The sequence below is a fragment of the Saccostrea echinata genome, unplaced genomic scaffold, assembly GCF_033153115.1.
Source record: "Saccostrea echinata isolate AGI-Se365-2 ecotype Australia unplaced genomic scaffold, CSIRO_AGI_Sech_v1 ptg000062l, whole genome shotgun sequence".
In the NCBI taxonomy this organism is placed as follows: domain Eukaryota; kingdom Metazoa; phylum Mollusca; class Bivalvia; order Ostreida; family Ostreidae; genus Saccostrea; species Saccostrea echinata.
This window is the reverse complement of record NW_026889811.1, coordinates 2,031,549-2,059,385: the sequence shown is the minus strand read 5'-3', so window position 1 is coordinate 2,059,385 and position 27,837 is coordinate 2,031,549. Positions and strand designations below refer to the sequence as shown.

The 27,837-nt window shown below is 33.8% G+C and overlaps 1 protein-coding gene across 1 annotated transcript; it reads left to right on the top strand.

Annotated features, from left to right (window-relative positions):
* The first annotated feature begins 46 nt into the window (after nucleotides 1-46).
* LOC133175558 (trafficking protein particle complex subunit 11-like) lies at nucleotides 47-26,203 on the top strand. The gene is made up of 28 exons (XM_061310679.1): nucleotides 47-265; nucleotides 581-750; nucleotides 2,831-3,016; nucleotides 4,686-4,859; nucleotides 5,127-5,223; nucleotides 5,431-5,564; nucleotides 5,739-5,880; nucleotides 7,702-7,792; nucleotides 10,245-10,324; nucleotides 10,479-10,557; nucleotides 11,152-11,206; nucleotides 15,760-15,905; nucleotides 16,255-16,316; nucleotides 16,699-16,825; nucleotides 17,037-17,109; nucleotides 17,741-17,957; nucleotides 18,227-18,405; nucleotides 18,800-18,925; nucleotides 19,499-19,551; nucleotides 20,033-20,124; nucleotides 21,882-21,941; nucleotides 22,058-22,183; nucleotides 23,405-23,512; nucleotides 23,994-24,045; nucleotides 24,196-24,301; nucleotides 24,549-24,771; nucleotides 24,996-25,266; nucleotides 25,984-26,203. Exons 1-27 carry the CDS (start codon nucleotides 62-64, stop codon nucleotides 25,131-25,133), a joined length of 3,300 nt encoding a protein of 1,099 aa, XP_061166663.1. The 5' UTR covers nucleotides 47-61; the 3' UTR covers nucleotides 25,134-25,266; nucleotides 25,984-26,203.
* Nucleotides 26,204-27,837: the final 1,634 nt, after the last annotated feature.

Here is a 27,837-nt window from a genome sequence, read left to right as displayed (position 1 = left end):
GGTCGAAATTACCCTGACTTACCCTACTGATCTTTTTCTATGATAGTAGAATCATTCAATCATGTCATGGGCCAGTGAACTTCCTTCTGAGCTTCAGCGCCGACCAACTGGTCTTGTTGGACTGACTGGCCTGGACATCACTTACAATGCTATACACAAGCTGATCTGGGACTCATTCTATAACAATCGACGGTCAGACAGAGTACCCCTACAGTTCAAGGTGTTCCCCGGAGACCATGAATATCCAAAATGTAGAACAAACAAGGTTTGGTTTAGCAATTTATAAGCAAAAAAGAGTTGAAAATATTTTGAATTTAAATATTTAAGAAGAAAATGCTACCAAAACAAGATTAATTTTAACCCAGCCCCCCAGAAGTTTGAAACAATAACTTGTTAATAGTTTCTTGGTTATAAAACCTGACCAGTGAAAGCGTTGATCAGAGTTAAATAAACATAACCTTTCCCTCAGATTCATGGAATGAAATATATGTACATTGCAAAGCAGATTTGTGTATATTTGTCTGTACTTATAGAGACAGTCGTATGAGTGGTACATCCCTATATTTGTCTGTACTTGTAGAGACAGTCGTATGAGTGGTACATCCCTAAAGGGATCCTGAAGACTGGTTGGATGAATAAGCACCTGACCCTGGTTCCTGCTGTGGTGGTTGTCTTCTTTGATCTTGATTGGGACGAGCCCCTGTGGAAGGAGAGACAGATGGAGTGTGCCACTAGAGTGGAGATTGTTAGGTAAAGACTTGAGGAAATAGTGGAGATTGTTAGGTAAACAGGTTTTCCACTAGAGTGGAGTGGTGTAGATATTTTCAAATAAACAGATGCACGTCTGTATGCCACCAGAGTGGAGCTGCCACAAAAGTGAATGTAGGCAGTATGACATTAGAAATTGTCAGATAAAGATACCTCCTGTTTGCATTGCAAAAGATTTATGGTCACCTGTTTTTATTACCGTAAGTTTTGGAAGATTGGACGATACTTTTTTTCTCAGAACCGCTGGGATCGTCCTATTTAACGAATCGACCTATCTAAGGCCCAAGTTTACGAAAAATGCCCCAAAATCAATAAAATTTACATCAATTTTAAAGCAAATCTGTGCCATTTTCGTATTTTTTTAAAATTACTTGACCAAGAAAAAAATAATAAACAATAAAGAATTAAATATTTAAATATTTAATAATTAAATATTTATTCCATTGATTTCTTACAAAATAAGTTCCATTAAATATCCGTCGATGTACAAAAAATCTTATTATATCATCAATAATGTCTCAAAGTATATTTACAACATGCTGTGTCCATCTTGTGAAGTTGGAAGTCGCAATCGTTTACTAAAAATAAAACCGCAACTGTATCAAAGTTTAAAATACGGAGGAGTTTTCACAATCGCAATTGAATTTTTTTTTATTACCATTTATTTGTAACGATTAATTGAAATAGTATACCTAAATATTTTTTCATAGTCTTGTGATATTTATTTAAATGTAAAATGTGTGAAATAAACTGTTGCCGGTAAATTCCTAAAATACCGCTAGTCATAACTATTTTGTTTTATATCCAAGGGGTACACCGAATTATACAAAGATTGGCTTCTAATAGAATTTTAATTGTCTGACAGATAAAGGGATATACACTGTGTACACAAAGGTGTTAACACCTGTAGGTTTAAACACCTGCGGGGCATGATTAACAGATCCACGTGCCGTTACATAGTGCTATACATCATTGAACAAACAAAACTGTGAAATTCCTGATGACTGTTAAATTGCGAATGTACTCTCAATTAAATTCATTTTTTAACAACAATATCTCAAGCAAATTATAGCATGTTAATATGATTAATTTCACTTGCTCGCTGTTACATGTACATGTAATAGTCATTTGCGTGTTTTAGCAAATCCCTGAACAAGAAATATAAAAATGGCGGTCATCGCACTTAATATTGTACCCCGGTAAATAATGTTGGAATAAAAGAATGTGTCCACGATGTTCTAAAATGGAAATGATTATTGTTTGATTTCGGGTATTTCCCTAATTATAGCTGTTGTATACTACCGTATTTAAGTGTTTAACGACGGAGTCAAACAACGACGGCATTGAACAGGCAAGTTGGAGAAAATGCGTTATATCACAATTCAAGGAAGTTTTAACTATGTTTGTGTAAAACACTATTAAAATGCTGTACTCATAAAAATACCAGTTTATTTTCTTCATACGTTAATATCACGGGTTAAGTTAAAGACCTTTACATGTTCTGATACGTAGTTTCTACGTAAGAATCTCTAGAAAGTCGATAAACAAAGCCTCATCCTATCTTCCAAATCGTCCTATCTAAGGATTATTAAAAAATTATGGCTGAAAATGAGCCTTTCGACCTATATACCCCATCGACATATACCCCAAAACTTACGGTAGGTCCCACATGAAAATGCTGGAATCACACTGTCCGTCCATCTTTTTGTAGATCCATCTCTCCCTTAACACTTTTGTTATGAGTGTTCACTTAAACAGTTTTCAACAAAAGGTTTTCAAATGTTCATGAGTACTTTACTATAAGAGCAAGACACCCACAGATTTAGGGTCATATCATTTTGTCAGTCTGTCTTTTTAAAATTTGAAGTTTCCACAGACTAATTAAACAAATTTGCCCCAAATTTCAAATTTCTTATTGCAGATTTCATGTGTCTCAAACAGGCAACCATAAGTGTATGCATGTCTCTGAATTAAAAAGTTAAAATAATAATTAGTGGTATGTACAAATACTGTACATGCATATGACATTTATGACTTTAAGACTTTTTTTTTAAATTTACAGAAACAGTTTACATGGGCGAGGGACTAAGGTGGCAGTGGTCCTCATACAGAAAAATGCTCCCCTCCCTCCCGGAGAGGATATGGTGGCTGCAGAGAGGGCAGCATCCCTGTGTAGTGCATGTGATTTATCAGCTAAACAGTTGTATGTGTTACCACATACAGACCACCTCATAGGCTACACCATCAGGTACAAAATAAACTACATACAGACCACCTCATAGACTACACCATCAGGTACAAAATATACCACATACTGACCACCTCATAGGCTACACCATCAGGTACAAAATATACCACATACAGACCACCTCATAGGCTACACCATCAGGTACAAAATATACCACATACAGACCACCTCATAGGCTACACCATGAGGTACAAAATATACCACATACAGACCACCTCATAGGCTACACTATCAGGTACAAAATATATCGTATTACTGGGGTATTTTTACCGCTGTAAATTTTTACGAATTTTGGTTCAAACAAGGTGATTTAAATTTTTAGGTGTTAATTTTTTATGAATTGAGCATGTCCGTAAAAGTTAAAATCATCGGACTCCGAGGTAAAATTCCAGATCAATGATTGTTAGCACTTTGAATGCATTTATATACAAATAAATGTGTCTGGACAACCCGATGTGAAAAAAAAAAAAAAAAAAAGAGAAGAAATTGTCCCCGTGAAAACGATCTATTAAATTATAATACATGTATGTTAGTTCATTTATCTTTATATACCATATGCCCTTCATTTATTCCTTTTTATTTAATACACATTGCTAGGTATCAATATTGATTCGAACCGCGTGCTCGCCTCGATTTTATTTAACCAGAAACAAAGAGAGATAACTCAAATCATCAAGATTTAATCGACAGTATTACGTTTTGGAGTTTTTTGAGAAGAGGAAACTATGGCAACAAATTGATTTAAGGCATTAATCACCTCTTTAGGAATCGTTTCACTAAAAGATCCATCTGGATTTGGTAATGTAGATACTGGTTTCAAATAGCTTCGTATCCCCTCCATAATTCTTGATTCAATAATTATAATCTAACAACTAACATGCCATAATTTAAAAATTGCTCAAGACTTAATAAAAGGAATTTAACAACTAACAGCATGTGACATAAAAGTGCTCAAAAATACCAACAGCACTAATTGTATAGCCTCCAGGAACTGAGCTGAATGGCAATTAGCATTACTCCCATACATACGATGTTGAAAATTTACGCAAGGCATTTTTTTACTTCTGTGAAATTTTACACGTTTTAATTTTACTGATTTTTAAAACTCCTAAAAATTAGCAGCATGTAAAAAATACCAGTTATACGGTACCGCATTTCAAAATTAGAAGGACAATTCTGCATTTCTGAAGAAATTTAAAGGAAAAAAAAAATAGATATTTAATGATAAAATTTTTGCTTAAATTTTATAACTAGACAGTTTTATTAAAGATTACTCACCTTCATTAACAATATGAACATTTTACAATCTGTGAAATCAGAAAAGAAATGTTTTAAATTACTAGCCCACCAGACTATTCATAAACAATATTCCTCTTGTCCAAGACATTATTTAGTAGCTCTGAGCTATCGGACTAGTGATAATGTTGAACCTTTATTACACAAAAAAAAAAAAATTCAAGTTTACTGCACAGCTTAAAATTTTTAAACAGAGGGAAAGTGAAACAGATTTGAAGTCACATGGTCAGATTTTAAGTGTATAAGGTCAAGATTATCGATAAAAGCATACAGCTCTCTAACCTTGCCAGTTGTCTAGTGATTGAATGTACATACTGTATGTAAATGTAACTATAGTTTAATTTAAAGATTCACCATTAAATTTTCTTTGAAGGCTGGAGAATGCATTTTATGAGCTTGCTCAGAGCTATTATCACGGTGAGGCTCGGAAAGTTAAATCTCACCGAGACTTTCTAAACAAGACAACACACCAACTTCTGTTTGTCAGGCATCAATTCAAGATTGCTTTCTTTAATGAGCTGAAACAAGACAGTCATACGGCACTGAAGTAAGTTTTAATGTTTTCAGTTTTTTTGAATACATTATGGTATGTTGAGTACATTTTTGTCTTTAGTGTATGATCTTCCTACCCCTTAATATGCCAAAACTATTGCAGCCGGTTTTGGGAAAATGCATTTCTTTCGATAATATAGGTTGCTTTGCTTTAATAATCAAAAGAGAAAATCTGCATGTGCAAAAAATAGAAATATATTTTAATATACATTTTAGCAAACTATTTCTGGAGTGAAATAAATTCAAAATTGATTCTTTTCAGACACTACAAACAGGCATATGGGCACCTATTGGATCTTAGGATGCATGACACAAACCTACTGGAGATTAAAACAATTGCTGGCTTCATCAGCTACAAGGTATGTTCTACACTTTTCACATTGGTGAGATAGGGTGCCAGCCTGACTTTGAGACACTATGTCAAAAACTCTATAAAAGCTGTCGTCAGTATAAAATGTTAAAGACTGGTAACAATTTAATCATTTATGTTTTTCTTGGGTTAAAGGGTAAAGTATTTTCTGCATGTTTATACATGCAATTTTCTACAGTCATGTTTTTTCCCCCAGATTTGTAGACTGTCATTCCAGCATACTGCCCCTTTAGATGCTATAGCTCAGTTTAGAAAACACATTGACTTCTTCAAGTCCAGAGTGGGCTGTTCAGAGTTGGCATTCGAACACAGTGCTTGGATGTCAAAACAGTATGTCTTCTAACATCATACAATTTTGTAGGAGGATAAAAAAAAATTAAAAACTTTCTGGCTTGTAAAGCCTTTAAAAGAAACTTAATGACTGTGACAATTTAATTTAAATCTTGCATATTATGCTTGTTTAGACAGAGCTTTATGTATGTACACTATACATGTATTTGTCAGGTTTCAAGTGTTTGGGGATCTTTTTGATGAAGCTATTAAACTTGGCCTGACAGCAATACAGACACAACATCCAGGGTTCTACTACCAACAGGCAGCAAACCACTCCATCAACAGGAAACAGCTGTGTAGGGGGCTATGTAAGGTAAAGTGTAAAGGTGTGTAGGGGACTCTGTAAGGTAAGGTGTACAGGTGTGTAGGGGACTCTGTAAGGTATGGTGTAAAGGTGTGTAGGGGACTATGTAAGGTAAGGTGTACAGGTATGTAGGGGACTCTGTAAGGTAAGGTGTTCAGGTGTGTAGGGGACTCTGTAAGGTAAGGTGTTCAGGTGTGTAGGGGACTCTGTAAGGTATGGTGTAAAGGTGTGTAGGGGACTATGTAAGGAAGGTGTACAGGTGTGTAGGGGACTATGTAAGGTAAAGTGTACAGGTGTGTAGGGGACTCTGTAAGGTAAGGTGTTCAGGTGTGTAGGGGACTCTGTAAGGTATGGTGTAAAGGTGTGTAGGGGACTATGTAAGGAAGGTGTACAGGTGTGTAGGGGACTCTGTAAGGTAAAGTGTACAGGTGTGTAGGGGACTCTGTAAGGAAGGTGTACAGGTGTGTAGGGGACTCTGTAAGGGAGGTGTACAGCTGTGTAGGAGATGCTGTAAGGTAACGTGTACAGGTGTGTAGGGGACTCTAAGGTAAGGTGTACAGGTGTGTAGGGCACTCTGTAAGGTATGGTGTAAAGGTGTGTAGGGGACTATGTAAGGTAAGGTGTACAGGTGTGTAGGGGACTCTGTAAGGTAAGGTGTACAGGTGTGTAGGGGACTCTGTAAGGTATGGTGTAAAGGTGTGTAGAGGACTCTGTAAGGAAGGTGTACAGGTGTGTAGGGGACACTGTAAGGGAGGTGTACAGCTGTGTAGGAGATGCTGTAAGGTAACATGTACAGGTGTGTAGGGGACTCTAAGGTAAGGTGTACAGGTGTGTAGGGGACTCTGTAAGGTATGGTATACAGGTGTGTAGGGGACTCTGTAAGGTAAGGTGTACAGGTGTGTAGGGAACTTTAAGGTAAGGTGTACAGCTGTGTAGGGGACTCTGTGAGGTAAGGTGTACAGGTGTGTAGGGAACTCTATAAGGTAAGGTGTGCAGCTGTGTAGGGGACTCTGTAAGGTAAGGTGTACAGGTGTGTAGGGGGCTATGTAAGGTAAGGTGTACAGGTGTGTAGGAGACTCTGTAAGGTAAGGTGTACAGCTGTGTAGGAGATGCTGTAAGGTAAGGTGTACAGGTGTGTAGGGGACTCTAAGGTAAGGTGTACAGGTGTGTAGGGGACTTTGTAAGGTAAGGTATACAGCTGTGTAGGAGATGCTGTAAGGTAAGGTGTACAGGTGTGTAGGGGGCTCTGTAAGGTAAGGTGTACAGGTGTGTAGGAACAATCAACAGCCTGTATTAAGTCCTGAAGTAGATACACTGTACATTTATGTCTTGGAACTGTAAGGATTGTCTAGGCTGGCTTCATTGTCAAACAAGTCATTTGATATTTTCAGAAAAACTTTATACATGTTGTTAGGAATCTTATATATTCAGAAAAGAAAATTAAAAGTGGAGATCTATGACGTGATTTTTTAGATGTTATTGAAAATCTATGAGAGAATGAAAATTTTGTGATCAGCCTGTCTTGCAAAATTACTCCAAAAAAGTTCTTGTAAAAAAAGTGGTTTGCAGTACATGTAGTAGGTTTACAGTTAGTCAAATTATAAACTTGAGCCTCTTAAAGAATCACAACCTGACAAGGTGTATCAATAAAATGTAATATGATCCAAGGGCTTTCTGAATGATATAATGTTTCAACCATACACTGAGTTGATAAATTTTTTAAGATGATGACTTAATATAATAAACATGTGAACCCTATCAAACAGTCTACCTAACAGATACATGTAAATGTAATCTACAGTAATTTAATAACCTTTCCTCCTGTTGTAGCCCCTGAATGTAGTGTTTCAGCCTGACCCCCTGGAGAGCCTCAGTAACCTTGACTTTTATGGACAGAGACCCTGGAGACAGGGACATCAGAGTAAGTTAATTATCTGTCACAGTCTTAAAAAAAGTTAGTTATCTGTCACTTAAGGTAGGTCGTGGGTTTACTGCATAAAAATTCTTACAAGAAAACATATCCTGAAAATTTGATATAATGTTCCTTAGAATTTGCGGCATATTATCTGAAATTTTTATTAAATTTGCCTACGTGGTTTTAATGCTATATTACTGTAAACGCGGTATAGTTTTCGGTACTATTTTTACGCTTTACTATAGAAATGTATAGGAAAATGACGTTTTTAAAACAATTTTACCGAAAGAGTTTCTTTAGAAAAGGTTGGATAACTTTTTAAAGACGTAGACGAATTACTCAGAAATTTCAAAATATCAAGATGAGGAAAAATTACAACTATTGAGGTAAAAAAATCAGTACATCTTCTTGCTAGTTTTTTTGCTAAATAATTTTAAAGTTTGCTTTTATATTGCCAAAATATTGCGTTTATGGCGTTATTTATGACTAAAACATCATATATTGAACATAATCGTATAAGTATCTTTATATTTGGAATATATAAGATCTTAAAGGTGGCATAGATGCACACTGTAATTTTATTCAGCATTTCACGTGTTAGGAAGAACAGCAACTTATCTACTCGAGTATTATGAAATTCATATTCTGCCCACAAAGTCAGAATGAACGGTATATTGATATAAACATTCTTCGTGCATTAGAATTAATATGCAGCGACAACACTGCGATTGATAATAAATTAATACAAGTAATGTTAGGATGTTCAAGTTTATTATTAAAATTTCAAGTAAAACACGTGAATTTTATCACTTTATTCGAAATCGGTAAAAAAAAAAAAAGAAGAAAAACACCTCACTACTGAGGAGGGGTGTGTTTACCGGCAATGTTCTTTTTAAATCAATCGCAATTCAATATATAGTCCGATCTCTCAAACATTTGTTCTTTCTTGTTTGTTTGTTTGTTTGTTTTTTTTTTTTGGTTTTTTTTTTTATCAATTTTTCATCGGCAAAATGTAAAATACTTGCATTCAACTTATACACAAACAGCTTAATTTTGTTGTAGAAAAAATTGTACTTCATACTTGTATTTCGTAATACATGTAGTATATTAATATCTGTTAAGAGTGTCATAAAGTCCGATATGCCAGGTGTTTGTATAAATTTATTTTAACATGTTTAATGAATTTCACTATGATAAATCAATTCCTTGCTAGCCTGTATATAGAGAACGGCTTTATCAGATTCACAATTTTTAAAAAAAGAGGAAAATGCATGTAATTAAATTTCATCCGTTTTTAGTGTTGAGGATTGATTTTTTTCCTAAAAATAACAAATTCAAATTTTTTTTCGGCTGTGATGAGCAAACATGGTACATTACACACCTTCCCTTCATTGCAAATTACGTGCACACATACAGCCTTTCAATTTTTCGGCTTAGCAATTTACAGTAACTTTCATTTTGCGTGCCATATCTTTAATTTAACACTGACTCATTTTGATTGACCTTTAGCAGTTAAGTATCATTTTCAATATAACATTTAATTATTCCTTGCATTTTGCATCGCATTTATTATGTTTTATTAGTTTGTTCTTATACATTACACATATAATCAGAGCAGAATTCAAACTTATAATACTCTGGTTTCATACATTTACGACAATACAATTACGGACAATAACATGTACTTTCTATGCTTCGTACGGACTAGATTCTATTGCTAAAGTAATTTTCAGAGAAATAAACGGGAAGCAATGCAACGTCGCCTTTGTGACGTAACTGACGTCATAATCAAATGTGCACAAAACAACCACTCGAATCGTCAAAATTGTGTACCGAAATTGATGACAAAAGCAAACCCGCGACCTACCTTAAGTCATCTGTCGCAGTCTAACACAAAAGTAAGTCAGTTATCTGTCACAGTCTAACACAAAAGTAAGTCAGTTATCTGTCATGTAAGTCATTTGTCACAGTCTTTCACAAAAGTAAGTCAGTTATCTGTCACAGTCTTTCACAAATGTAAGTCAGTTATCTGTCACAGTTTTTCACAAAAGTAAGTCAGTTATCTGTCATGTAAGTCATTTGTCACAGTCTAACACAAAAGTAAGTCAGTTATCTGTCACAGTCTTTCACAAAAGTAAGTCAGTTATCTGTCATGTAAGTCATTTGTCACAGTCTAACACAAAAGTAAGTCAGTTATCTGTCACAGTCTTTCACAAAAGTAAGTCAGTAATCTGTCACAATAAGTCAGTTATCTGTCACAGTCTTAAACAAATATAAGTCACTTATCTGTTACAGTAAGTCAGCATTCTCCATGTTTCTAACACAGATTTAAACAAAAGTATTCTCTATGTTTCTAACACAGTTTAGAAGAAAATTGTTCTCCATGTTTTCAGCATAGTTTTAAACCATTTTTTTCCCACATTTTCAACACAGTTTTAAACCAAACTTTGATTTCTAGGCATTGAGCCTCCAGATTTGCAGAGAGAAAGAGATGGAATTCTTGCTCTCCAGAGTTTAGAAGTCAAAGTGGACCACTCTGTAAGTCAAAGTGTAATGGAAAATAAATCAATTACTTCTGATTTCTTAATTAATTGTATACTTTGAATTTATACTGAAATTAGCATTTTTTAGAATGGTCAGTAGATAAATGTTTGATAGATAAGTTTACAAGTATTGTATGGATCTCTTTCAGTGGTTGATTATTCCTCTACTCAGCAGTGCTGTGGCACAATTCAAAAAGTACAAATCTCCCCGTATGAAGCGATATCTGAGTAAGTTTCAGAAGTACATGTACAATATTGTGAAGATATTTTACATATTGAGCATATGCTATCATGATAAAATGATTAGGATGATGATTAGGAAATGACAGATTTGTCATAATGTTATGTTTACTTAATGATAAAATTGATATTACATACGTAATGCATGTTTTGGGCATTTTTCTAAGTAAATTCAAATGAGAGTGTTTTTATTTGTAAGGTATTTGTCGACTTATGTTACATTCTGTTAATCTGTTTTTGGAGCATGCAATTTAGACATTTTTTTTTTGAACACCAATCCTGATATGCAAGTTACTGAGTTCTGACATTTTTTTTAGCGATATTTGTTCATGTTTTAAATCCTCTTTTGGGATTTTTCTTTTATGAAATTGGGAAAAACACACACTTTTTACCATTGGGGATGGGTCCCTTATGACCTCTTAAAAATCTCTGCTAATCTTTTTGTTTTGTTGCCAAGTGTGTTGCTAGTGCTAAGGGTAACATTGAAAATTGGTTAATGCTTCTAAACCAGTCAGATTTCAGTATTTAACACGAAGGTATAATAATCATTGTTCTGCATTCCTGACAAGATTTTTTTTACAGTGGTACAGATGGGAGAAGAGTACTATCATGCCAAAGATTACAATAAGGCACTCATGTAAGTCTAAAGGGGAATAATTCAAACATGTATCAATGGGGTGCTCGTCGGCTTGGCCAAGATCAGGTGCCCATGTTGGTTGCAGATTAACCAAAAAATGAAGTCAAATGAAATGTGTTACAAGTATGTTCTATGTAACACTACATCCTTTTGGCAGATTGTCTGAAATTTCTGTCCATTTCTGTCAAGCGGTTAAAAAGATTTCACTCTTAATATAGCAGAGACCCAAGTGGGCTACGGACTATACATGTTCAGGCATAACATTTATCTTTTTCATATTCAACTAAACAAAAAAAGTATAATCCAAATATAAACTCTTCACAAAACATTGTCTGAGCAAGAAAAATCACATAACTCATTTCCATTAAAATGTTACAGTATATAAAGGACATGGGTAAATTTGTTAATCTTTGGGAGTTTTTCTACTCTTATTATTTGGAAATCTGAAGTAAAAATACATTAAAGTACTTTCAATTTTTCTAAAGATATTGTATGTGGGGATGAAAATTTCAAACTTATTTGGTAATATTCAGAGAAAAACTGTGTCAAACATTTTTTGATTGACTATTTTGAGACCTAGGGCTACGGACTATACAATCATATAGTATTTTTCATTTATTGAGAGACCATAGAAAAATACCTGTTTGTATCAGTAAATATTTGTTAAAATTGTCATCATGGAGTTCACATGTGTTTAATAAATCCTTTCATTTGGATATTAAATCAATTTATACAAAAATCCCGTAAAATTTAACAAAATAAAACGAAAAACTTCAAATAAATTCATAATACAAGTAAAATATAAATTGTCGGAACAAAGTAATACATGTCAGAACTACATGTAATTGGTGTTTTGATAACAAAATATAGTTCAAGACCATCTGGAGACGAAGAATGGGCTTTAATTAAGCATCTATGAAGGCTGGATATCATGTGAGCACTGGGGCTACGGACTATACCGTTAAACATCTCTATTGTGAACAATCCACTCAAAGAAAATATAATTGTATAATTAAATTTTGGGCAATTTTTTTTTATTATTTGGCATTCTATAAAAGTTCATGCTACTGAGTTTGAGTATTCAAAATACCATATTTAAAAATCAATTGTCTAATGTATTGTGTACTTTCAACGCCAAATGAAATTTCAGTTCAACTAATTAATGCATTATTGGTGTTCAAACTATAATGAATAAAAGCAGAAGGAGCTGTATTTAAATCGAGGCATGTTTTTTTTTTGGGGGGGGGGGGTGTTACAGACTAGATTGCTTCATATTTTTTTTATTTTAATGTAATACATGAAGCTCAAGGTGGTCATTCAAAAGGTGTTTCGGTATATAATTTCTCATGATCATATGGTGTAATTCATAAAAAAGTTACAAAACATGACTGATCATTTAAAGTAAAAACATAATTAGTACAATATTTATCCATCAAGAATCAATGCTTTTTTTTTGAATTAACAATTCAGTGACAAGTAGATTGGGTGACACATTTATAAGAGTGAAGGTCTCACTTTGTACTAAATTGCAAAGTAAGGAGTTGATCCTTATGTTATGGGATCAAATCCCACTATGGGATGTTAAGACTGGTTGATGAGAAGTAATAAACCATTGAAGCCCAAATTTGCAGTAGATGCATGCAGGAAAAAAAATCTTGCTAATACAGAAGTATGGTTATATGGTCTATAAGTTTGCTAAATTTATTTGTAGAGTCCGTAGCCCTTTTGTAAGTAGGATTTTTGTGGCTAAATATCCTTTTAAAAATATTACAGTGCAAATTATTTTAAATGGAATGATAGTATGTATCACAAGAAGGAAAACTTTATCATGTATATTTAGAAATATGTTGTGACCACAAACATAACAGGACAGACTACAGAAGCAAGCCTTTAGTTGAAAAATGTTAATTTTCAGACATTTTATCTTTAATTACAGTGGTATTTGTATTTAAAAACATTGCATTTGTTTGAATAAAGACATTATTGTATTGTAGTTATTGTATCAATAATGTATATGACTTTTTCTGGAAGTTATTATATTAGGGCTACGGACTATACAGGGCTACGGACACCAATCATTCTTTAATAACTTCTTTTGGTGTTAGCGCAAAAGCTATTCATTACTGTTTTTTTATTTGACTGGTAACTGTGAAAATATCAAACAAGAGCATGATAAATTATACATTCTTTTGTTGAACACAAACTATAATGAAATATGGGGCTACGGACTATACAAAAACTTTTACCAGTATGGGAAAAAATTACAAAATGTGCACGCATTTTACCATATAACCACTATATTTTTCTCATAGTACTTTTTTTCTTAAGTAAAATAAAAAAAATCAAACACATTATATTTGCTCTTTTTTGCTAAAAATTATGCATTTATTCCAACATTGATAAATCTTAAATTATATAACAAAGGTATTTCTGCACACATTTATTCATAATTTCCACAATTTTTAGCCTTTTTCTTTTCTGTAAAAAATAAACTAAACCAGAGTGATTTTTCTATAATTAAATATATTTATTTTTAAATGTTTCATTCAAAATAATTTTAATTCACCATTTTTTAAAATGTAAAAAATCAAGTGCAACAGCATAACGCTTCAAAAATTATGAATCTTTGACTTTATTCTGTTGTTTTTTCAAAGACGCAGATACTATATATATGATATTATATACCAATGGAAAGCTCTCATTCTGCTCTTTGCAATGCAACAAAAGACATTTAGATTAGATGTAACTATAAAGAGTTACATCTATATAACATCATTAAGTGGAAATGGGCACCTGATCTTGGCCAAGCCGTCATGTAAGTCTAAAGATTACACTAAGGCACTCATGTAAGTCTAAAGATTACAATAAAGTGCTTATGTAAGTCTAAAGATTACAAAAAGATGCTCATGTAAGTATTAAGATTACAATAAAGTGCTCTTGTAAGTCTAAAGATTACAATAAGGCTCTCATGTAAGTCTAAAGATTACAATGAGGCATTCATGTAAGTTTAAAGATTACAATAAGGCACTCATGTAAGTCTAAAGATTACAATGAGGCACTCGTGTAAGTCTAAAGATTACAATAAGGTGCTCATATAAGTTAAAAGATTACAATAAGTCAAAAGGGGAATAACTCAAGCATGTAACAATAAGGCACTCAAGTAAGTCTAAAGATTACAATAAGGCATTCATGTAAGTCTAAAGATTACAATAAGTCAAAAGGGATTAACTCAAGCATATAACAATAAGGCACTCATGTCAGTCTAAAGATTACAATAAGGCACTCATGTCAGTCTAAAGATTACAATAAGGCACTCATTTAAGTCAAAAGGGGAATAACTCAAACATGTAACAATATGGCACTCATGTAAGTCTAAAGATTACAACAAGGCACTCAAGTAAGTCTAAAGATTACAATAAGGCGATCATGTGAGTCTAAAGATAACATTAAGGCACTCATGTAAGTTTAAAGATTACAATAAGGCACTCATGTAAGTCAAAAGGGGAATAACTCAAACATGTAACAATAAGGCACTCATGTAAGTCTCAAGAGGAATAAATCACATAAGCTGGAAGGCACTTGTGTAAATCTTAAGAGAAGTAATCACAAAAGTGATGATAAGGCACTCAAGGACACATATAATTGAAGAGGACTGACACACACATTTAACAACAAAGCTCTCATGTTAGCTTTAAGGGAGAAAACTCAAGCAAGTACGAAGTATCAATGATGCACAAAGACATTTAAGTTTCATGTGTCATGTGGAGCAACATGTAAGCCTCAAAAGGGGAATAATTCATGCACATGAAAATGAGCCACTCAGGTATGTATACGTTTTAAGAAGATTAACTCACACTTGAAACAATAGAAGACTTTCAAGGGGAAAAAACGGCATATTAAAATAAGGCACAAAGTCTCATGAGAATGACATAGTAAGTCTCTAGGGAAATTCCTCTGACATATATGATTGTGTAGATTGTTTTGACTACAATAGATTATCATCAACAGCTACAGTTTTGTGTCAACTTTGGTTCTAAAGCTTATTCACACAAAATCTCCTTGCAAACCCCTGTCATTTTAATGTTAAGTATTTAAAAATATATTTTACTAGCCTCTGTTCTCCAGGATCTATTTTATCTGCAATGATAGTGAATATGATTTATTATGGATGCTGCCATGTAAACTGCTACAGAGTGATTTCATTGCTCAAGATAAATTTGGCATCGCTTAATATTGTGATTCGATCAAGAGAAAGTGAATTTTGCAGTAGATGTCCACTGGTTTGTGGAAATGAAATGGACACAAAACACTTGGTTTGCATTGTTGGATTATCATGCACATCTGTTTTTGTAACACAGAGTAATATTCATAATATATCTGTATAGACTGAGCAAACACAGGAGTTTAAAGAAATTTTACTCAGACACAGACACAGTGATATTTATACATTACAGAAAAGAAAGTCAACTGTTTTTTTCTGCTATCTTCTTTTTGTTTTATACATTGTATTGTTAGTCATTACACTCAACTGATATTCTCAATACTTGCTGTAGGTTGTTGAACAAGGTGACATGGGATTACCGCGGGGAGCGTTGGTGGTCCCTCCTGACCTCGATTCTGGACATCTCCCTGAAGTGTGCCTACTTGACCGCTAAAGTCCAGGACTATGTGTCTGTCTGTCTGGAACTTGTGGGACCATGTATCCTTCTCTTAGAGTCAAAAGATTATTTTATATAATCCATAGTTAATGTATGATTATTAAGTATTACTGGTATCTAAAACTGCTAACAATCAGGTTTAGATGTAACAAATCAGTTGATTTAAATCCATGTAAATGAATAAAAGAAATGACACTAGAATACAAGTACAGGTATTTTGAATCAGTACGTATGTGAACATGTATCCTTATGCATTGCTTACAAGTAAATGTTATTTATCAGGATCTGGGTCGAGTAAAAAAGCATAAAGACGTGTGCACGTGTGCATTGGTATCATGAAGTAATATTTGTTTGATATTTGGCATTGACTTGTCCTTGACCTTTTACCAGATGTCAAACTCAGTGATGAAGAGAAAACAAGAATTCAGATGAACCTGACTAGAGTCATGAATGTAAGAAATCCGAAGCATCAGAGTTTGAAATGTTTTACTTTGTTGACTTTACTTTCTTTCTAACTTAACTTTTCCATGGTGAACTTTGGAAATGAAACTGATTTTCTACTTGCTGTAAAAACCAGAATAGTGGAAGGGTGGTGATTGGGTGAAAACACAGTTTAAGATCTTAAATAGACCTAAAGTTACCCAGGGTCACTTTTGCAAAATTGTCATTCACATTCTATCACTGGCTAAATTTGTAAGTTAAAAAAACACACTTTTGAAATAAATATTAAAAAAAAACTCACTGTTCCCTGTTTGATATCATTTTTCATAATCTGCTATAAAACCTTTGTTTTATGACATTAGAAATTAGTCTCAATTTTCTCTGTCCAAACAGAACGACCAGCCTGAGGCTGAGCCAGGGTTAGATTCTGAGTGTGTGGAGGAGGCACGCCGTCTCTGGCAGACCTCGACCGAGTCACCATGTGTTTTCACCATGGACGTACAGACTATTGTACCATTTGGTAAGACTATAGTTACCAAAAATTTTTAAAAAGTCTGACATATTAAATGCTTTGTGAATTTTGCCAAAAACCACCTAATGAGAAAAAAGTCTAAAAGTGTCTTATGTTACACGTGTATGTGGGTTGTTGTGAAATAAGAAAAGAAGAGATAGAAGAATTTTGTAGGAATAAAGACAAACTATACATATTTTATATGTTTACTTATTTTCAGTGGAATGTAAGGCTATGTTTACATCAGAAACATTTGCAGCTGACAGTGAAGTGGAGCTACAGATTTACATCAGGTAAGTCTATGTACATGGGAAACACTATGTCTAACCTCCATAGCTCTTGGCGAAATAATGGATCATTTTTTTGCTTCTAAAGAGGACTATAATTACCTGATTGCTAGAGAGAGCTTAGTGAATTGAAGAATGATAATTGACTTTTGCCATGTTGAAAAATTTATTCTTTCAAAAAACATCCTTTAGGCTTTAATAGCAGTTTCTTTAAGATTTTTATACAGAAGTTAGAATTCTTTGAATTAAAGATCTAAAGGAAATGTTTCACAGAATGTTACTGTCTGGCACTGATTGAAAATAATATACTGTACAATGTATACTGTATAATGAACAATATACTGACCTTCCGGTAAGTAATTTGGCCCGTCATATAGAATTCATGTAAGATTAAGGTTTGGCTCCATTGAAATCATTTCTTTTGAAATTAAGTCATTTATGGATATCTCATAGACTTGGACTTATAGAATACATGGTTTCATTCTACGATTTCTGTATTTTTCAGTTCTATATCAACAATATGATAGTAGATTTGTATTGACATGTCTTTGGCTTTCTATTTTTAACTTAAAATGTAATTGTACTTGTTAAACATTTGATAACAAACTGACAGGAAACTTAACATGTCTATTTACAGAGCTAATTGTCAGTTTCCGGTCCGTTTTTCCAAACTCTCGATTCAGCTGAACAATCAGATCTATAATGATTACTGTAAGGTTGTGGATGGACATGGAATATCTGCTGTATCTGATGGAGATTTCACAGACAAGGACTTGTACCTGGTTCCTAAGAAAACCAAGCTCTATACCTTCTCTTTCCTACCCGTCAAGGATGACATCAATTCACAGATCGAGGTAACTGTGTAAAACAATCCCTCTTTGATGTATGAATAGTGTATCGATGTGTGACTGAACTCTTTATGTTCTAATGATTATAATGTATCATATGTGCTTTATTTTCAAGGTTATCAGTACTGAAATGCATGTGTTATCAAGCAATTATTCTACTGAGTGCCATTAAATCTTTTAAGTAGCTTAACATCATGGGGTTTTTTTGGAGAATATATTAAGAACACTTTATTGACCCTTTTCTACGTAATGTGACTCTCCCTGTATGTCTGTAGGTGACCTCTATGGTCCTAGAACTACGGTCAGAGACAGGGAGGTGTGCCTTGCTGAGGTGGATGGGAGGGGGAGGGGATGCTTTGGTCTCGCCCTTTACCTCCTTACCAGTGATAAACAAACCCCACACAAAGCAGGAGGACATCCACTGGGAGTGCGTTGGAGTCCGACCTAAAACTAAGTATGTTTCACTAAATAAATGACATAGAACAAGTAGTACATTTGTATAATAAAGTATGGTGACACTTCTATGAAACCAGGGGTTTTAAACCATTCATGTAGCAATGCATTGTTAAAGCTCAAGTATACAGCAACAAATTTTTCTCATGTTTGCCAAAATTATAAAATAATTGGAAAAGTACATATACTTTAGTTGTTTTACCCAAGAGATTTTAAAACACTTTTGTTGTTAACAGTTCTGTTTCAACATTTAACCTTTGTTGATTCTCCCCTGTATTGTAATTTCTGACACTTCTATCACAAAGTTTTTTCTATAAGGACAGCTTATCCCTGTTCTTACATGAACCTTTGTTAATTTCTTCCCATATTTTATTTCTCTGATACCTTTGTAACAGAGTTTTACCAAGGACAGCTAAGGTTGACCTTGACCTAAATCATCAGCCGCCATGTCTCCTGAATGAATTCTACTCACTGTCACTGGATGTCAACAACGCAGAGGATGTGGACATCAACAATGTCAGGTCAGTAGTACATATAGATTAACTACATTGTATGTCAGGTTAGTAGTACATGTAGATTCATGTATATTTAAGGAATAACTGTCTATTTTTTTTTTTTGGTTTTATGCTGTGATCAAGTAATTGGCCTTTGGCATTTATGCAAATTATCATGCAAATGAATTGCTTGATCATCATAAAACTAAAAAAACCAGATAGTGATTCCTTATAATTTGATGATTGTGTAAATCATGTGCTCCAAGCCCCATCCACTTCTCTCTCTTTCTCCCTCCTTCCACACAATTTTTTTCATGTGCAATGAACCTATTGATGAACCAATAGCTTCATGAAGAAATGAGTTTTTTTTTTATTATTTATAGTTTTATCTCAGAAAAAGAAATTTGAAAATGTAAATATATATATGTAGATATATAGACTAACAATTTCAGGTCATGTTAGATGCATTAATATAGATATAGAGTAACTGTTTCAGGGCATTGGTACATGTAGATATACATGTTGATATGCAAATGTAGAATTTAAACTTTTACAGTTTTTTTGTGTAGATCTACCTGTTAATGGCATGATTAATTGTAGATTGTCCTTTGGCATCAAAGAAGATTCTTCTACAACCGTTACTGACCAAACAAGTAAGACAGAGTTTTAATGATATACTACATGTACAAAAGTTGTGTGCTTTCTTTAGGGTATTAGTTCTAGTTGTTCATGTATTCTTGTACTGATAAGATTTAGATTGGTTTCAAATCAAAATGTAAGGAATTGGATTTATCTTAATATAGCACATATAGTAACATTCAATTCTTCATGTGATTAATTGCAATCTCTTAATAACAAGAAACATGGATTACATATGTATTACATGTCTGTCCTTTGTTACAGTACACATGTGTTTGGATTATTACATGTCTGTCCTATGTTACAGTACACATGTGTTTGGATTATTACATGTCTGTTCTGTGTTACAGTACACATGAGTTTGGATTATTACCTATATTACATGTCTGTCCTATGTTACAGTACACATGTGTTTGGATTATTACATGTCTGTCCTATGTTACAGTACACACATGTTTGGATTATTACCTGTATTACATGTCTCCTATGTTACAGTACACATGTGTTTGGATAAACCAGAATTTGATGGAAAAACTGTCAACAGAATCAACAATATAGACATAGGGACCATCTCAAAAGGGGGAAAGGTGAGAATGTTACAAGAACATTACAGTCTCCAAACACAGTTTAATTGTCTGCCAGCAGTAGTTTACCTTCGCTGTGAAAGATTTAGTTTGATGAGCTGGAGGTTGGGATTCATGAACTTGTCAGTAATGCAGAAAAACTGAATTTTCAAATAATGTGTGAGGGAGGGTAGAATATATTTTTTGTGTCATATTTACTTTATTCATTTTTTCAAAGTTTCATGAAAAGCATTCATATTCATATTGTACATGTATGTGCAGAACTTCAATTCTGAAGAATTAAATTTTAATGGAAACTTGCTCATCAAGAAATTCTATATTCAAAGGACAAGTGCACTTAAGCAATGCTTAATGGGCCCTTTTCAGTGCCGTATTACTTTAGAACATATTGCCAAATTATTCTCTCTTGGTAATAGTTAAACACAAGTGGATATTTCTAGTTAAAATCACGTTAAAACATCACCTAAATCAGCACGGATTTGAAACAAATGAAGATTTTTAAATGCCTATAGATACCCCATATCCGGAAAAGTCGTACCGAACCTATTTGAGTTTCGTCTATTTAAATCAAGGGGAGGAGACATTTAAATCGGACACTTGAACAATCTGATGGTGGATCATTGACGGGCGTGTTTGCCGAATGATACTTCTTGCGCTATTTTACCTGAGAAAAAAAATCGAATGAAGTTGTATAGATGCCTGTAGCCATAGTGATCAAACTAAGAAATTTGCACGCTTGCATTTGAAATAATACAATAAGTATTAACATTAGTTCCTTTAAATTTTAAAATGAAAAAAGTGTATTTAGGTGACTTTCAATACCTGTAGCAATGTCTTGCATGAATGTTAAAAATGTTTGACGCTTTTATGTATGATGACATTTTAACGACACTAAACTCTCCCAACCCTCCCGTGTTCCTAAAACCAAATACATACAAACTTCTCTATGCAGCACGACTTCGATATAATGATACAAAACGTGCATGGCTATCTTTTACAGTGAGCACCTTTGAGGAATGTTTACATGGGTAGAACTCACGTGACTACCGGTATTTTAAATAATTTATTCCACGGGTGGGTTCAACATAGGTCATACAGGTTAATAACTTTCGCTTGCCACAGGAAAAACATTGAACTTTTCATACATTTTTAATATTTTAAGTACAAGCCTAATCTTGTACAAATTTCCTACTCTCACACAAGTTTTATAAATGTATAATGCGCTTTTTGTCATTTGCACAAGTTTGTACAACGTTAGGCTGACAGTAAACAAAAGCTTTGAAATGAATGACCGCCCTCGATTTACTATAGAAAATCTCGAATGTCGGCTGACCCCTACCACATTGTGTGGCTGTGCTCTTTTTATATTCATAAATTTCAGCGATAAAATTTGTTGAATCTTATGGTTTAGATATCAATTAATGATCTGAGATGAAAAATTATGCTTAATTTGATTCTTCATTTTTTCACATTTTACCGGGGCCCTTAAGTGCACTCGTTCTTTGACACAAAAGCAAATAATGAATTTTTATAGTGGAAATGCTTGTAATATGAGAGTAGAGTATTCAATGTAGATTTTGAATATTTCTTTAAAGGGAATTAAGCAAGGACTCAGCTGGGAATAAGAATTTAGAATTTTACTAAATTGAAATGAATAAGCCTCTTTTTAGGAGTATTGTAAGCAGTATTGTTATATATTTTCTGCTCATAAAGCCTAATTTAAGATCGAAATATATAACCCTCGTAATTTTTTTTGATAGTGCACCAGAAAGCTGTACATAAAAAACTTACAAACCGGAACACGTACTGTGTGTTTTAAGGTAACTATAATGTGAGAAAATGGATAATAGAGGGAGTATATCTATTAAAACAGCTCTATCTGGCTCTATCTAACAAATGAAGGCTGTATTGACATAGGTCTTGTATGTTCCAATAGGTAGAGTATGAGGTTTCCATAACAACCAAACAAGGCCCAGTGACGTGTTCTTGTCAGAAGGAGGAGGAGATTTCACTCAATACGGTCAATCCTTTTGAAGTCTCTGTCAAGCTGCTCTCCATGAAGGTAAAACACCACACAGTCTATAATACATAGAATACACCACACAGTCTCTAATACAGAGAGAACACCACACAGTCTCTAATACAGATAAAACACTACACAGTCTCTAATACATAGAAAACACCACACAATCCCTAATACAGATAAAACACCACACAGTCTCTAATACATAGAAAACACCACACAGTCCCTAATACAGAGAAAACACCATACAGTCTCTAATACAGATAAAACACTACACAGTCTCTAATACATAGAAAACACCACACAGTCCCTAATACAGATAAAACACCACACAGTCTCTAATACAGAGAAAACACCACACAGTCTCTAATACAGAGAAAACACCACACAGTCTCTAATACAGATAAAACACTACACAGTCTCTAATACAGAGAAAACACCACACAGTCCCTAATACAGAGAAAACACCATACAGTCTCTAATACAGAGAAAACACCACAAAGTCTCTAATACAGAGAAAACACCACACAGTCTCTAATACAGAGAAAACACCACACAGTCTCCAATACATAAAAACACCACACAGTCTCTAATACAGAGAAAACACCACACAGTCTCTAATACAGAGAAAACACCACACAGTCTCTAATACATAGAAAACACCACACAGTCCCTAATACAGAAAAAACACCACACAGTCTCTAATACAGTCTCTTTGTAATAATATTAATCACAGTCTCTAATACAGAAAAAGCACCACACAGATTCCAATACAGAGAAAACACCACACAGTCTGTAATACAGACAAAACACCACAGTATGTACATGTATACATGTACCAGTACATATGTATTATGTCTGTAATTCAGAGGAAAAACCACACATCTCTTATACAAAGCAACATCAACAACCAAAATGGTCAAAACAGTGTACATTTTAATATTACCTTCCCTTAAACATTGTAAGAAGTAGATTTTTTAGATGTGTACATCACTTTTAATAAAGACTTGCTTCAATGTCTTATCAATTGTAGTAATTTATTTTCTATCATACCTCTGCTTCCATTTAATGATGCAAAACCTTTAATACATTGTGCCTACATGTATGTACATGTATACATGTACTAGTACATATGTAATATGTATTATGTTAAAATATTTTGATTCAATTCATCACTTAAAAAGGAATACATACTGTAAATTTATGCATCATTTACCTGCAGTTTTCAATAATTTATCTCATGTCTTTTATCTGCTTTAGTTTGAGGCACTGGATACTGTGCAGATTCAGGAGCCATTTTTACTTAGTCCAGAACTGAATTGTACCTCACCATGGACAATAGAGATATCAACTAGTCGCCTCAATCTGGTGAGTTAAGGTAGAACTAGAGACAATAGAAATATCAACTAGTCACCTCAGTCTGGTGAGTTTTTGTTTGTACTAAAGACAATAAGAGATATTTACTAGTCACCTGAATCTGGAAGACTTAGGATAGCACTGGAGATACTGACAATTAGTCACCTCAGTCTGGCGAGTCAGGGTACCGCTACAGTAATCTCTGTAGTCTGGTAACCTCTAAACAATAGAAATATCTGTCACCTCCATAGTCTGTTGAGATAAGGATCTCCATAGTATGTTGAGATAAGGATAGCCCTGTACAAGTAGAGATGTCATCTTCCTGCTTTTTTGGGGTGAGATAAGGACCGTCTTGGATGCATGAAGATGTCACCCAGACTGGTCGTTCAATGATATCCTGTTATGCTAAAGAGGCAATGAATAGAGTATAACATTCAGAATAGAAGAAATACCATTGAAGTATGGATCTTTACCAGTATTTTATATATTTCAGACATCCAGCATTTCTCATGTAGATAAAACTACACAGTCACAGCTGCAAAATGGTAAGTGGACCTTTGTTAAACATGTTAGGTCTTGATTTTGTACATTATGGATCATGCAGAAGCTTGTATTTGAAATATAAGTTGCACAGGTTAGTCTTGTTTAAGTCCATCTATTTTATTTTTTCAGCATTTATTCTTGTCTTGTTTCAGTGTCTTTGAATAAATCAGAGTGTGCCACTGAATGCATCTGTCTGATGGCCATTAACCCCACTCCATCAGCGGTGTCCTTGGGAACATACTCAATTTCATGGAGACGGTAAATAAAGATTTATTTTGATCTTGAGATCTGTTTCTTCATTAGGTTATTCATGTACAATTACTAGGATATCCTCTTTAAATTCTGTACATTTACAAACAGCAGTACATGTATGTTTGACTTGGAATGTTTTCTTAAATGTTTCTTTTTATTGTATTTGTATGTACTTTGTACGTAGTATTTGTTGTACTGTCCAGTTCAATTATAAGTCAGCTTATTATCATTTTACATATACCTTTTAATACAGGAAAACAGGGGAGGACACTCCGTTTGTGGACACCATGTTCCCGCTGCCTACTGTCAATACAGAGTACATTCCCTTGTCCGTGGAGTTAAGACTCCCAGCCTATGGCGGGATTAAGTCCCTTCTACCATTATCATACATACTCCATAATCGTACACCGTACCCACAGGAGATAGAACTTACCATGGACACTAACGACTGTTTCATGTTCTCAGGAAACAAAGAGGTGAAAGTCATTGATGTTAACTGAATTCTTACTGTTTGTTAATTTTTTATCAAACAACAGCTAAAACATACTTTGAAACTTTGCCTGTTCTGTAGTTTGATAGCTAATTGTTTCTAATAGACCATAGTGATGCTTGGTAAACCAAGTTTTCTAAAATATTTTATGATTTTAAAAAAAAGATTTTCTGTCTGGAATTCTTTAATAGTGAATAAACTTTGTTGTAGTTTCACTTCCGAGTGCTGCCAGGGGTGCCGTATGAATTAAAGTACAACTTGTTTCCTTTGGTGGCAGGTCATGTTAATTTACCAAAAATAAACTTTGTTGTAGTTTCACTTCCGAGTGCTGCCAGGGGTGCCGTATGAATTAAAGTACAACTTGTTTCCTTTGGTGGCAGGTCATGTTAATTTACCAAAGATTAACTTTACTCTTCTTCGATACCCAGAACCAATAGACCCAACTCTACAGAAGATGTTACCTACCCATATATTTATTAAGGTAAATTGTGTGGTATATACTTTTATTCAAGTGTAGTGAAATCTATGGACATGAAGTATAGATTAATATATTAACCTTTGCATATAGACATTAATAAATACAAATTCAGTTTGTGACTTAGGTGGGGGCATAGAGATTTTTGTCTGTTCTTTTGGCTGTTTGTCCACAAAAACTTTAATGTTAGCCATTACTTTTGAACAGTTGATGCTGGGGGTTTTATATTTTACCTGTGTATTCATTGTGACATGTCCTTTCTGTTGATACCAACATTTTTTTTACCTTATGACTTTGGTCTTGGAGTTTGACCTACTTTTGAAAAACTTTTACCATGGTCATAACTTTTGAATGGTTGATGCCACTGCTTTTATATTTCACATTAATTTGTATTTCTCATGACAAGACCTTTCCTTGGGTACCAACATTTTGACCTCATGACTCTTGGCCTAGGAGTTTGACCTACATTTGAAAAACTTTAACCTTGGCCATATCTTTAGAACGGTTTGTGCTAGGGCTTTCATATTTCAAAAATGTACCCCTGTGAAATGACCTTTCTTTGCGTTACAACATTTATGACCTCGTAATCTTGACCTTTGAGTTTGGCCTACCTCTGAAAAACTTTGTATTTAGTATTTTGATCTGCTATGTACAAGTTACATGTTATAGTTTTATGCATATGATATAAACTAGTCTATGAAGTTTCTTTTATTTTGTTGATAGCCCTGTGGTAAGGTACTGTCCCAAGGAACATGATGACAGTATGTTGAGAGAATTGTTACATCTGATTGGTCATTGATTTCCTGATGATGGCTGTGATTGGTTACCGCTTTCCTGAGCTGTTGATATTGTGATTACAGTGTATTCCTAAAGACTAGGCTAAATATCTGTTGTATATTTCTGTCTTGTATTTACATGTACATTAAATTGTTAAGAACCACAATTCTTGTTTATTTTTCATTTATTTATTACATATGATTCTCATAGAAATCTATATCTTATTATGAATACTCTTTCCAGCTTTATTTCTTTTAAAGTGTTCGCTTGTGCTAATTTAATGGAAGGTCAGTTAAATTCTGTTTTGGAAAAAGTATTTAAATATTACTGGTAAAAGGACAGAAAACTGCAATTTTTAATTAAAAGCATAATTAAGTTTTTACCTACATGAGCCAATGGTTCAAGTAAGCTTTTCTTGCATCTGTCTGTCGTGTATTGTCTGTAAACTTTTTCACATTTTCGACTTCTTCTCCAGAACCACTCTTCCAGTTTCAACCAAAATTGCCATAAAGCATCCTTAGGTAAAAGGGGATTTAAGTTTTTTCAAGGGTAAATAAGAATTACAGTATATAATCGCCTGTAAGATTTTTGGGAGTCAAATTTTGAAAATTTAATGACCACTGGGCCAGAAAAGATGAAGCATGTCAAAGCTTCATTACATAGTGTATAGATTCAAGTTTGTTCAAATCACGACCGCCGGGGTAAGGGTGGAGCCACAATATTGGTGATCAAAGTTTTATGTGGGAGTACATAGGAAAAATCTCCTTAAGAACAGCAAAGCCATGAAGCATCCTCAGGTAGTGCAGATTCAAGTTTATTCAAATCATGACCCCCACGGGTTGGGTGGGGCCACAACTGGCGATCAAAGTTTTACATTAGGCAGAATGTATAGGAAAAATCTCAAGTACAGCAAAGCTATGATTTGTCATATTAATATGGAACGAAGCTTCCTCAGGTAGTTAAGATTCAAGTTTGTTCAAACCATGCATGACCCCCGGGCAGTGGGTAGGGCCACAACATAAGATCGAACATTTACAGAAGAGTGCATAGCAGAAAATATGTAAAAATATTTTAAAGCCATGATTAGTTATAAATGTGGAAGCATCTTCAAGTCATATATGGCGTATTTTTTAAAAGTTCAGACTAACTAAAATTAAAAAGATCTTTCTATTTGTTTTATTACTTTATATAAAGATAGGACTTTCCTGTAAATTACACAATTTAAATCAATCACATTTCAAAGATATTAGAAATTTAAAACAATAACCTATTTATTTACCGACTCCGCATCTAATTATCAGACAGTTTAGATCAGTTTAAATATGGAAACTTGAGGTTATTCAAGTTCAAATTGGTAAACATTTTAATTTGAACGTAAATAACATATATCATGTTTATCTTCACTCAGTCTCGTATTTTCATTTTTTTTTTTAGCTCAGATACGCCATATATAGCTTTCAGTTAGTGTAGTTTCTTTCTTCTTTTTTCAAATCATGACCCCCTCTGCTGCCCTCCGGGAGAAGGATGAGATGACTTAACTACTTAAACTTTTTAATTATTAGTTAGGGGAGACAACTTAATATATATTTATAATTTAAATTGAACTGGTTTCTGCTCTTTTTTTTGCTCAGGTATGCGATGTGGCCTTTAGACCTCTTACTGTTTCTGGTTGTCTTAAATATATATATATATAATTTCAAAAACAATATGAAGAACCGGTACAGTTTTGTTGGGTGTATTAAAAATAAAAATCAAAAAAAAAAAATTACAAAATATTTTCTGCAAGCGCTTTCGGCATGT

Excerpts from the sequence above, each read along its gene's own strand:
- LOC133175558 (XM_061310679.1), top strand. The coding sequence starts at position 62 with ATGTCATGGGCCAGTGAACTTCCTTCTGAGCTTCAGCGCCGACCAACT. Across the intron at positions 3,017-4,685 it reads CTCATAGGCTACACCATCAG|GCTGGAGAATGCATTTTATG; the intron begins GTACAAAATAAA and ends TTTTCTTTGAAG. Across the intron at positions 5,224-5,430 it reads CTGGCTTCATCAGCTACAAG|ATTTGTAGACTGTCATTCCA; the intron begins GTATGTTCTACA and ends TTTTTCCCCCAG.